The 11,229-nt window shown below is 37.3% G+C and overlaps 2 protein-coding genes across 2 annotated transcripts in view; both read left to right on the forward strand.

Annotated features, from left to right (window-relative positions):
* CBG21477 overlaps nucleotides 1-2,599 on the forward strand; it is a gene marked incomplete at both ends in the record, with an annotated part of 4,952 nt that extends 2,353 nt beyond the window's left edge. The window contains 5 exons of the mRNA XM_045243084.1: nucleotides 1,039-1,320; nucleotides 1,390-1,578; nucleotides 1,679-2,212; nucleotides 2,298-2,396; nucleotides 2,525-2,599. Coding sequence (XP_045097315.1) covers nucleotides 1,039-1,320; nucleotides 1,390-1,578; nucleotides 1,679-2,212; nucleotides 2,298-2,396; nucleotides 2,525-2,599 — 1,179 coding nt within the window. The remainder of the gene's footprint in view (nucleotides 1-1,038; nucleotides 1,321-1,389; nucleotides 1,579-1,678; nucleotides 2,213-2,297; nucleotides 2,397-2,524) is intronic.
* A 5,160-nt stretch (nucleotides 2,600-7,759) lies between these two features.
* Nucleotides 7,760-10,005, forward strand: Cbr-srx-32 (the record flags this gene model as incomplete). The annotated part of the gene is made up of 5 exons (XM_002648980.2): nucleotides 7,760-7,905; nucleotides 8,237-8,383; nucleotides 8,968-9,420; nucleotides 9,865-9,914; nucleotides 9,956-10,005. The coding sequence occupies 5 exons, from the start codon at nucleotides 7,760-7,762 to the stop codon at nucleotides 10,003-10,005; spliced, it is 846 nt and encodes a 281-aa protein (XP_002649026.2).
* Between the last annotated feature and the right edge of the window lie 1,224 nt (nucleotides 10,006-11,229).

Consider the following 11,229-nt stretch of genomic DNA (forward strand, 5'->3'; position numbering starts at 1 on the left):
CCCCAAGTAGAATATATCGATTTTCGGGAATTTTCCAAAATTTCGATCAGGCTACAACTGCCTTGTGCATGGCCGGTCTAGCCGATATTCCATTTTTGATTTTTATTGAAAGTCTCTATATATTTTATTGGATTCTATAAATGCGAAATGGATTCTGGACTAGCAAAAAAGTGAGTTTTAATAGTTTTTTTATTAATTCTCAGCGTCAAAATCTTCAACTTCAAAAATGCGTCAAATTTTCTCTTAGAAAATCTGTTTACTCACAGATTTTAGCTAGCTTTCATTAAAATTTCTAAACTTCTCATGAAATTCCCGTCATTTTGAGCCCAAACTCGACTATTTTCTGTTGGTTTCTAATTTTCGCCAACCCGACCGCAACGCTTCTGGGACGTGTCGCGGTCGAAAATCAAAGTTGACCAAAATAGGTCGTGTTGGGGGTTTAAATGTCAGAAATTCGATGAAAAATACAAAAATAGCAATTTTCACTATTTTTAACTTCATTTTGGCCAAATTTGGGCATTTCTGATCTTTGGCGCCATGTCATATTTTCTCCAATGACGGTTAACTTGCCGTAAATTATTATTTTATTATGAAATTTCCGACATTTTAAGCCTAATATTGACTATATTTGGTCACTTTTGATTTTCGACCGTTCCGACCGAAATCAGCGGTCGAAGCGGTCAAAAATCAAAATTGGCCAAATGTAGCCAATATGGGGCTCAAAATGACGGAAATTTTATGAGAAACTCAAGAAACGTATTTTCAATCACAATTGAATTTATTTTTCAGGATAAAATTTTATTTAATTGAATTTATTTTTCAGGATAACAGACCACTGCCACCCCCAAGAGAAGCCAACGGCGTCAATAATTCTCGATTCCTTTGTGTCCCCAGTTTCCCCAGCTTTCTCTGCCATTCTTTGCTTCTCGTCCAGCAACTGCTATTCCACGCGTCGCAGCTCGCCATGGTCGACGTTAAAACCTTCAAGCAATTCTAGATTGGCTTTCTGCTCGACTCGCTGCAGCCCCTGTTCAAAAGCCTATTGCTTTAGGAGCTCAATATGTTGCTCCAGTTGCCCTTGACCCAGAAGCTTCTGCCGAGGTTCCAAAGGGTCTTTCTCCAGAAGCTCCAGCCGCTGTTCAGAAGCCTTTTTCTCCAAAAGCTCCATCTGCTGATCCAGCTCCCTTCGAGCCAGAAGCTACTGCCGCAGCTCCAGTCAGAGAAGAAGCGCCAGAGGCTGTTCCTGATCCTCTTGCGCCAAAGGGTTTTATTCAAGCTGCAGCATCTCCAGTAAGAACTTTGGAGAACGAAATTAAACAGGTTCGTTTCAGATTTTTCTTTAGACTTACACTAACTACAAAAATAAAATAAAACAAAACATAATTTCAGCGTGAGCGAGAAGTCGAATTTTCGGAGGATACAGGAGTTTTTGATCCTGCGGTTCATGCAGATAAAGATTATGAATTTGGTGGTATCGTGTTTGATGAACCAGATCAAACTGAAAACCACGATTCTCTACCGAATCCACACAGGGACCCAGAAGTAACTGTTGAGCAGGAGGAGACAATTCAACCATCGGTAAATTGAATGGTTTCTTAAGAGCTGGAAATGAGATCTTACTTGGAGATCTTACTTGCATACGGATATTAATCAAAAATAGAATCAACATGAATTTCAGGAAACTCGCTCTCCATCTCCGGAAATTTCGGTTCAAGAAGATCCTGTCCATGAAAGAGAGCGAACGCCGGTTCTTCGTCCAGCAGAAGCACCAGAAACACCAGCAGAACCAGCAGGACCGGAAGGACCGGTAGGAACAGCAGGGCCAGCAGGACCAGCAGGACCAGTAGGATCAGCAGAACCAACAGGACCAGCAGGGCCAACTGGACCAGCGTCACCAGCGGCTGCACCAGCAACACCATCAAAAACAGCAGGACCAGTAGGAACAGCAGGAAAGGCAGGACCAAGATCACCAGCAGCTGCACCAGCAACACCATCAAAATCAGCAGGACCAGTAGGAACAGCAGGGCCTGTAGGAACAACAAAACCAACAGGACCAGCATCACCAGCAGGATCAGAATCACTAGCAGCTGTACCAGAAACACCAGCAGAACCAAGCACACAAGCAGCACCTGCAGCACAAGCAACGCTAGCAGCCCCAGCCGCACCAGCCACACCAGCAGTCACTCCTCAGAGAAAGAGCGGACGCAAGCCGGTTAGTAACAGTTTCATTTCATATATGGACCCAAAAGTTGATATGCGTTACGAAGAAAATATGTTTTAAAATCTATATTTTGCAGCAGACCAAGAGAGCTGCATCAACTCCAGCTGCTTCTGCTGTGAAGCGCGGACGTCAAAAGAAGGAGGCGAAAATAGAGGAGGAAAGTGAATTGCAAGACGTAAGTTATAAATATTTTGACGGAATTTAAAAAATCGATATTTAGTGCTTTGTATGCCCCGGTTGCGAACTCCCGGCTGGTCTCACTGGCAAGAAGAAGCCTAAATAAAAATTTGCAACAAATTACAGAAGGACACCGAGCCGAAGCGCCGTTCTGCTCAAATTAGAGCTTTTGATAAAGTTGTCTTCAATCTTTGTGTTTAAAAATTTGAGTTTGACCACTGCCACCCTGCTCTTCTCCATGTCCAAGAAATGGGGATCGCCGGATTTTCAATCAAATAACGGCGTGTCACGGGATGAATGGAATCTCGCTACTCCTCAACGTCGGAATCGTTGGAGGTTTCAATTTTCAGGTAATTTCAAATTATAAACAAATTAGAAACATCAAAAAACAAAATTTCTAAAATTTTGAAATTCAACGAACTACCGTCGTTTGTATTTTTAATTATTTTAAAGTAAAATATTGAATTCAGCTCATGATTAGCTTCAAAATGAGCCCAAACACGACCTATTTCCGTCAAAGCTGGTTTTCGACCGTCGACCGCGGGCGCGGTGCTGTCGAAAATCAAAGTTCATAAAAAGAGGTCGAGTTTGGGCTCATTTTAAAGCTAAAAACGCGCCAAATTCGAATTCGCTATTTTCAAAAACTCAAATATTTAATTTTTCAGTGAAAATGGGGACAATACCAACAACGCCAGGAAGCAAGTTCAAAATGCTCAAAATGCGCCAATTAAAATTTTTAAATAAATTTTTTGAACTCCAGAAATGATTGTTTAAGACTCATTTTAATCTTAAAAAAAACAGAGATTTTTGAGAACACGAACACAATTTTTTTTATTAATTTAAAAAATCGCATCATCGTGTGTTTTCTATATTCTTGTCTTCCCGTTGGACTTTGTTGGTCGGGACCTTGGAACGGAATCCTGAAATTTAGTACATGTTGAAAAAATTCCTGACGTTTTGAACCCCATCTTGCCTATACTTGGCAAATTTTAAATTTTGGCCGCCGACGGTCGAAACGGTCGAAAGTCAGAATTGACCAAAAATATGCAAGATGGGGCTCAAAATGATGAAAATGATACAAACAGTTTCATTTGAAATAGTCTGATCAATTTTAGGGAAAACTTTTGAAAATTTTGATTTTTTTGATTTTTGGAGACAACAATCATAAACTCTTGTTTCAACAAGAATTGTTCTGAAAATACTTGAAGTTAAGATTTCTGAGTTTTTAATAGAATTTCCGTCGTTTTGAGCTCCGTATTGCCTATATTCGGTTGATTGATTTTGAGTTTCGACCGCCGGCGGTCGAAACGGTCGAAAATCAAAATTCACTATATATAGACAACACAGGGACCAATTTGTCAGGAATTTTGTGAGAAACTCGAATATAAAAGTTACAGAGCAGTTTGATCAGTTTCAGGTACAATTTTTGAAAGTTTTGATTTTTGGATTTTTGGCGCCAAAAATCATAAACACCCAAAATCGGCCGCAGATGTGTTAATGATAGTGAAATCACCATTTTTGAAGTTTTCATCAAATTTCTGATATTTTGAGCCCAATATTGCCTATATTCGACTTAACTTGAATTCCGACCGCCGCCTGTGGTCGAAACGGTCGAAAATCTAAATTCGCTAAGTATAGGCAATATGGGGCTCAAAATGTCAGAAATCTCATGATAAACTCAAAAGTGATATTTTTGGATTCTAAAACTCACCATCTGAAGCATGGCATGTCGTATTTGAAGAAGCGATTACGACGTTGGCTGTTCTAATTGGCACGACAGATGCGACATAAAGTCAATCGTTCAAAAAAGTTGAGATTGACTCGAAGCATACATCCAAAATGGTCCAAGCCGTTTTTGGGTCTTCGGGATACCCAATCTTTATAGTATCGAAGATGAAGTGTCGGTTGAAAGCCTCGAAGCCATAGGAAATCTCCTTCCAACACACTTTTTGGGATCTAGAAGCAAGAAAATACAACTTTTCGTAAAATTTCTGACGTTTTGAGCCCCATCTTGCCTACATTCGGTCAATTTTGGTTTTCGACCGTTTCGACCGCGGTCAAAATTCAAAATTGACCAAATACAGGCAATATGGGGTTGAAAAAGTCGGAAATTTGATGAAGATTTTGAAAATGATGATTTCCACTTTTTTAAACTCAAGTTCAGCCTAATTCCGGCAATTATAGTTTTTGGCGCCAAAAATTCAAAATTCAAAAAAATGCAACTTTTCGGGCCTTGAAAACAATTTTCACAATTTTACGCCTATGTCATTAGGATTTTCAGAATTAGCACAAAATTCGACATCGAAATGACCTATTTACCGATTTTTGCATTTTTGGCTCAACTGGGTAGATGGGTGACTGGCGATCTAGAGGTCAGGGGTTCGAACCCCACCGCGGGTCAAATTGTTTGGTTTTTGTTTTTAGAATATTTTTTGGTGTTTTTGAGCTATTAGAAGCTTTCTCTAAAAGTTTTGTCCAAAAAGCCCGAATAAAGAAGTACAACCTATATTTTTCAGTATTTCATTTGTAAAAAAAAATTGAAACTCACTTTTTAAGGTCCAAAATTAGAATTTATGAAATTCAAAAAAATAAATATAGAAATTTTCAGAAAAAAATAAAAATAGAATATCGGCTAGACCGCCATGCACAAGGCAATCGTAGCCTGATCGAAATTTTGGGAATTTTACATCAAAAATTGCCAAAAATCGACATATTCTATTCTGGGGGTGAGACAACCTTCCGAGATGACATTTGGATTGTTGAGTGAGGCGTTTCCTTGTTTTCACCGTTCTGTCTAACCACTCTCCTCTTTTCTAATGCTCTCTAATGCAGAGAGACGGCTGAGTGGCGGCCGTCGGGCTGCCGATTACTTAATACAACAGCGAGAGTATTGAAAAGGAAGAGACGAAACGCAAAATGCATCTATCCGGTCCTCCTCGCGTCAGTCAACCACCACACCACCATCTCGGATGGTTGTCTCACCACCCAAGTAGAATATATCGACTTTTGGGAATTTTCCAAAATTTCAAAATTTCAAAAACATTTAGTTTCTTTTTTAATTTGACTTCGGCCAGAATCGGGTTGAAAATAATTTTAAACTTTGATTTCCGAAATCTTTAAGAATTTCCCGTCGTTTTAAGCCCCATATTGCCTATATTGAGTCAATTTTAAATTTCGACCACCGGCGGCGGTCGAAACGATCGAAAACCAAAATTGACCAAATACAGGCAATATGGGCCTAAAAATAATGGAAATGATATGAAAAGCTGGTAAAAATTCGTTTCAAGCAGTTTTAGGGACATTTTTCGAGAATTTTGATTTTGTGATTTTTGGCGCCAAAAGCATAAATTCCCATTTTCAACAAAAATTATTTTGGAAATACTTGAACATGATTTTTAGGGTTCTCATGAAATTTCCGTCATTTTGAGCCTCATATTGCCTATATTTGGTTAATATTAAATTTCGACCGCTCGACCGCCGAATTCGGTCGAAATTCAAAATTAACCAAATCTAGGCAATATAGGGCTTAAAATGATGGAAGTGTCATGAAAAACACAAAAATGATAGTTTCAAGCAGTTTGATCAGTTTTAGAGAAAATTTTCGAAATGTTTGATTTTTTGATTTTTGGAGCCAAAATTCATAAATTCCCATATTCAACTAAAATTGGGTTGGAAGTGCTTGAAATCATGATTTTCGAGTTCTACATAGAATCTCCGTTGTTTTGAGCTCCATATTGCCTATATTTGGTCAATTTTTGAATTTCGACCACCGGCGGCGGTCGAAACGGTCGAAAACCAAAATTGACCAAATATAGGCAATATGGGGTTCAAAATCTCAGAAATTTCATGGATAACTCGAAAATCACATTTTCATTCACTTTTTTGAAAGTTTAAAGTACAAGATGGGGCTCAAAATGTCAGAAATGCCATGAAAAATTGTATTTTCTTGCTTCCAGATCACAAAAAATGAGTTTTGAAGAGGAAGTGCGCCAAAACTTGTTGGTTTTTGTCTTTGAGGCATTCAACCGACACTTCATCTAAGATGTCATCGAGATTGGATACCCTAAAGACCCCCAAACATCTCTACCACACCGATGGTATTCCAACCTTACCATTTTGGACATATCCAACTGTCCCACTCTCCTGTGTATTATGGTACCAATGTACTCGGATTTCCAACAAATTGAAAAGGTATGTTTGAGATATATAGTTTATGCATCAAAATTCATTTCTATTTTCAGATGCAAACCGTTCATAAGCGAAGTGTCATCACTCGACTTTCCAAAGTTTCAATAAATTTTTTAAAATCCCTTTCTTCTTTTTTTAGTTTAAAAATTTCAGAAATTCCAGCTTTTTTCAGACATATTGAACTCCATTTTGTGAATTTTGACTTTGAGCTCTAAATTGCCCATGTTTGGCCAAGATGGATTTTTGACCGCCGAATTTGGTCGAAATTCAAAATCGAACAAATATAGGCAATATGGGGCTCAAAATGTCAGAAATTTAATGCAGACTTCGAAAAGAATGATTTCCCATACTTGTGGGAGGTCTGGCCAAGTATTGGCGCCCGACACCTGAAAACTGAGAAAAAAACAACGTTTTTTCTAATTTCCTGTACACCCTATTTCCGGTGTCTAAAACAGACGTTTTTTTGGTTTCTTCTCTCATTGTTTTGTTCCTTCTCAGTTTTCAAATATATACATCTACGTATGCATTTACAAATCGATGAACGGTATTTGGTGGCATTTATCACCTCTTCGGTATGTTTTGAAACTGGAAGAATCTGAAAAATCTTTTTAATCACAAATTTTGGTTTTTTTTCGAGCAGGTTTTTAGATTCCTCATAAAATTTCCGACATTTTGAGCTCAAACTCGACCTATATCGGCTGAAATTGATTTTTGACCGCCGACCGCGGTCGAAAACCAAAGTTGAGCGAAATAGGTCGTGTTTGGGCTCAATATATTGCATTATGCAAGTTTTTCCAAGAATTTGAAAACCAGCGTGAAAATTGGCTATAAACAAAATTTATCAGAAAAATCTTCGAGCTCCGAATTTTGAAATTTTTGATTTTGGCTCCAAACTGATCCGAACAAGGTCAAATTTGAGCTAAAAACAAAAGCAAGCTCAATTCTTAAATTTCTCATAAAGTTTCTGAAATTTTGAACCCCATATTCACTATATTTGGTTCATTTTGAGTTTCGACCGAATTCGGCGGTCGAAACGGTCGAGTACGAAAGTTGACCAAGTATAGGCAATATGGGGCTCAAAATGACGGAAATTTTATGTAAAATTTGAAAATCGATTCCGCTTTCAAGTTGGAAAACTGCTTCTTATTAAAATTTCAGATAACATTTTACGGAATGGTAACAAATAGTTTTGTTCTTTTTGCTATTCGAAAAACTCCCTCAATGAAAGGCTCATTTGGTATAATTACAAAAAATCAGACGGTTTGTAATCTTGTTATGTGTTCCATTTTTTTATTTTTTGTTTTCCCACTGCAGATGAGGTGAGTTTTGAAAAATGGGATTTTTTTTCTGAAAATTCGAAAATTTTTTTATCGAAAGCCTTTAAATATTTTTAGCAGCGATTATCGCTTATTTTGTGGTTAATTTTTGAAATTCTCATAAAATTCAGGTCATTTTGAGCCCCAACTCGACCTGTTTCAACCCATTTTTAGTTTTGGCCGCGTCGACCGCCCGGTCGACGGTCTAAATCCGAAATCCACCAAATCCAATCGAGATTAGGCTCGAAATGTTAGAAATTTCATGAGAAACTCAAAAATTTACGTGAAACACACTGTAATTTGTGATTTTTCGAAATAAAATGGAAAATTTCAGCGGCTCCAATTTTCTCATCAGCCATTCTCATTTTATGGGTACTTTGGCCATGACAATATATGAAATTTCAAATGGATCTCATTTTCTGATATCATGCAATCGATTCTGTGCTCTTTTCTCGCCTATAATGTATGATACAATTTTTAAGTGAGTGATCAGAATTTTGAAAATTTTTGATTTTACGATTTTGGCTCCAAAAATCATAAATGTACAGTTTCGCCCAAAATCGAATCAAAAATATGAGAATTTGTTATTTTCAGAGTTTTCATTGAATTTCTGACAATTTGAGCCCCATATTGCCTATATTTGGTCAATGTTGAATTTCGACCGCGGTCGAAACGGTCGAAAATCAAAATAGACCGAATATAGGCAAGATGGGGTTCAAAACGTTGAAAACTTTATAGAGAACTCGGGATCTACAATTCAGGACGTTTGACCAAATTTAGAGGGAATTAATGCAATTTTTTGAATTTTGGATTTTTAGTGGTAAAAGTCAAAATGGCCCGATTTTGTTCGAACTTGAGTTCGAAACAGTGGAAGTTAAAATTTTTGAGCTCTCTATCAAATTCCCGACGTTTCAAACCCCATATTGCCTATATTTGACCCATTTTGAGTTTCGACCGCGGTCGAAACGGTCGGAGTTCAAAATTGACCAAATATAGGCAAGATGGAGCTCAAAACGTCAGAAATTTAATGAAAAATTCAAAAAACGCATTTTCAACCAATTTCAGACCTTTTGTAACTAGATATCTCCGAAATTCAATTTGGGTTTTATCAATTTTCTCTTGCACCTATTTTTACGAGATCCTTAAATGCAATTTTTTCTACAACCCTCAAACCTGGACATTTGAATTTTTATCAACGGATTACTGTAGTCACCTAACCTGGTTTACCGATTTCACATTCAACACTACAGCTACAGTAATCACATTGCTCATCAACCTGTCGGCGGCCTATAAAGAACGAGTGGCTTCTCAGAATCTTCTAGATTTGGCGGGAATTCAAAAATCAAAAAATCAGAAAAATCGAGAATGGAATTTCGTGAAACAAACTTGTTTGCAGGGGATTTCTTGTTTTTTCGGACAATTTGCTTACTATTTTTTGGCACCTGTGATTTCTGAAAATTCTACAGTACTCCTTTTTGTACTTGCCACGTTGTGGGCGTTCATGTTGGCGTTTGAAGGGTGAGGATTTTTAAATTTTAGTTCAAAACAGTGCAAATTATGATTTTCGAATTTCCCATCAAATTTCTGACATTTTAAGCCCTATTTTGCCTATATTTGGACGATTTTAAATTTCGACCGTCCGCGGTCGAAACGGTCAAAAGTCAATATTGACCAAATGTAGACAATATGGGACTCAAAATAACGGAAATTTCACGAGGAATCTGAAAATCACAATTTCAAGTCGGCCAAACCGAGTGGAGAGTAGTGAAAATTATAATCTCCCAAGATTTTTTCGAATTCCCGTTATTTTGAGTCCCATCTCGCTTGTATTTTTTCAACTTTGATATTCGACCGCGGTCGAAACGGTCGAAAATCAAAACTGACCAAATATAGGCAATATGGAGCTCAAAACGACAAAAAAAAATCATTTTCTTTTCAAATTGTTAATAAAAAAATTTTCAGTGGGATCATCTTGGCATCGAATCGAGAAATTCGAGGCACATTGAAAAAAAGTGAGAAAATTGGAATTTTTTCAAAAAAAACATTTTTTCAGCTACTACATCAGTATTCGTCATTGGTTATAAACGAAATTCAACTAGATAAACCAAAATCAATAAATCTGAAATTTTGAGTTTTTTTTTTCAATTTTTCTGAGATTTCCGAATTTGGAGCCAAAATTCCGAAAAATACAAAATTGCTCATAATCGGTTGTTAAAGCTCAAAATGAGGGAATCTGATGATTTTGAGGTCTGCATCAATTTTCTGAGATTTTGATCCCCATATTGCCACCAGCATATTTGCCGCGCCTTCGGCGCGATGAGACCTATTCATTGTACTGTTCGTCGCTCCGCTTCTCACTTTTTCATTTTTCTTTCTCAAAGGATCACACGGTGAATAGTTCACGAATAGCGCACAACTGGTGATTGTTGACGCGTTTCTCGTGCATCGATAAAAAAGCAAAATTCAAAAAGTTCAAAAGAGAATTCGTTTGCTCGTGAACCGGCATAGTGATGGATTTGAGAGTCTAGGCATCACTTTTTCCCTCAATTCTTCCCTTTCTAGGTCATTCCACGGCAATCCAAGGTAAAAATTCGACTCTTTTCTAGTTTAGAGGTCCCAAAAAAGAATAGAGGTCCCAAAAAAGAATAGAGGTCCGAAAAAAAATTAGAGTTCCCAAAATAAAATAGAGGTCCCAAAAAAGTTTAGTGGTCCCAAGAAAAAATAGTGGTCCAAAACTTAAAAATGCACAGATACCGGAATAATGTACTAAAATTTGAATTGTGTAAGAATTTAAAGTTTTGAGGTCTTATAGCAAAATAATTGTTGATGATATATTTTATACTTCTAATAGGCTTAGGAATACATATTTTCTGACAATTATCTAAGCCTGAGAAACATCATAATCACGGAGTGATTACTGTATTGCCCAAATTTTCCTCATATGTAAATTGGGTTCATCGGCAAGATGCGAGAGAATTGGAGCTAAAATTGTTAGGAGTAGTCATGTCATCCTATAAGACCCTAAAACTCAAACTACTCGCACAGTTCAAATACTAGTACATTATTCCAACATCTGCGCGTTTTTCGTATTTTGGACCTCTATTTTTTCTTGGGACCTCTAAACTTTTTTTGGGACCTCTAATTTTTTTTTCGGACCTCTAAATTTTTTTGGGACCTCTAAACTAGAAAAGAGCCAAAAATTCTACGCCAAAAATAACACGCCGAATAAATACCGTAAAACCTCTAATAGAACGACACCCGGATCGTCCACTTTGAGCCTATATATCTCATTTTCTGTGAAAGATATCAAAAAGTGGCTAACTAGTA

The sequence above is a fragment of the Caenorhabditis briggsae genome (genome assembly GCF_000004555.2).
Source record: "Caenorhabditis briggsae complete genome, chrII, whole genome shotgun sequence".
Lineage (NCBI taxonomy): Eukaryota > Metazoa > Nematoda > Chromadorea > Rhabditida > Rhabditidae > Caenorhabditis > Caenorhabditis briggsae.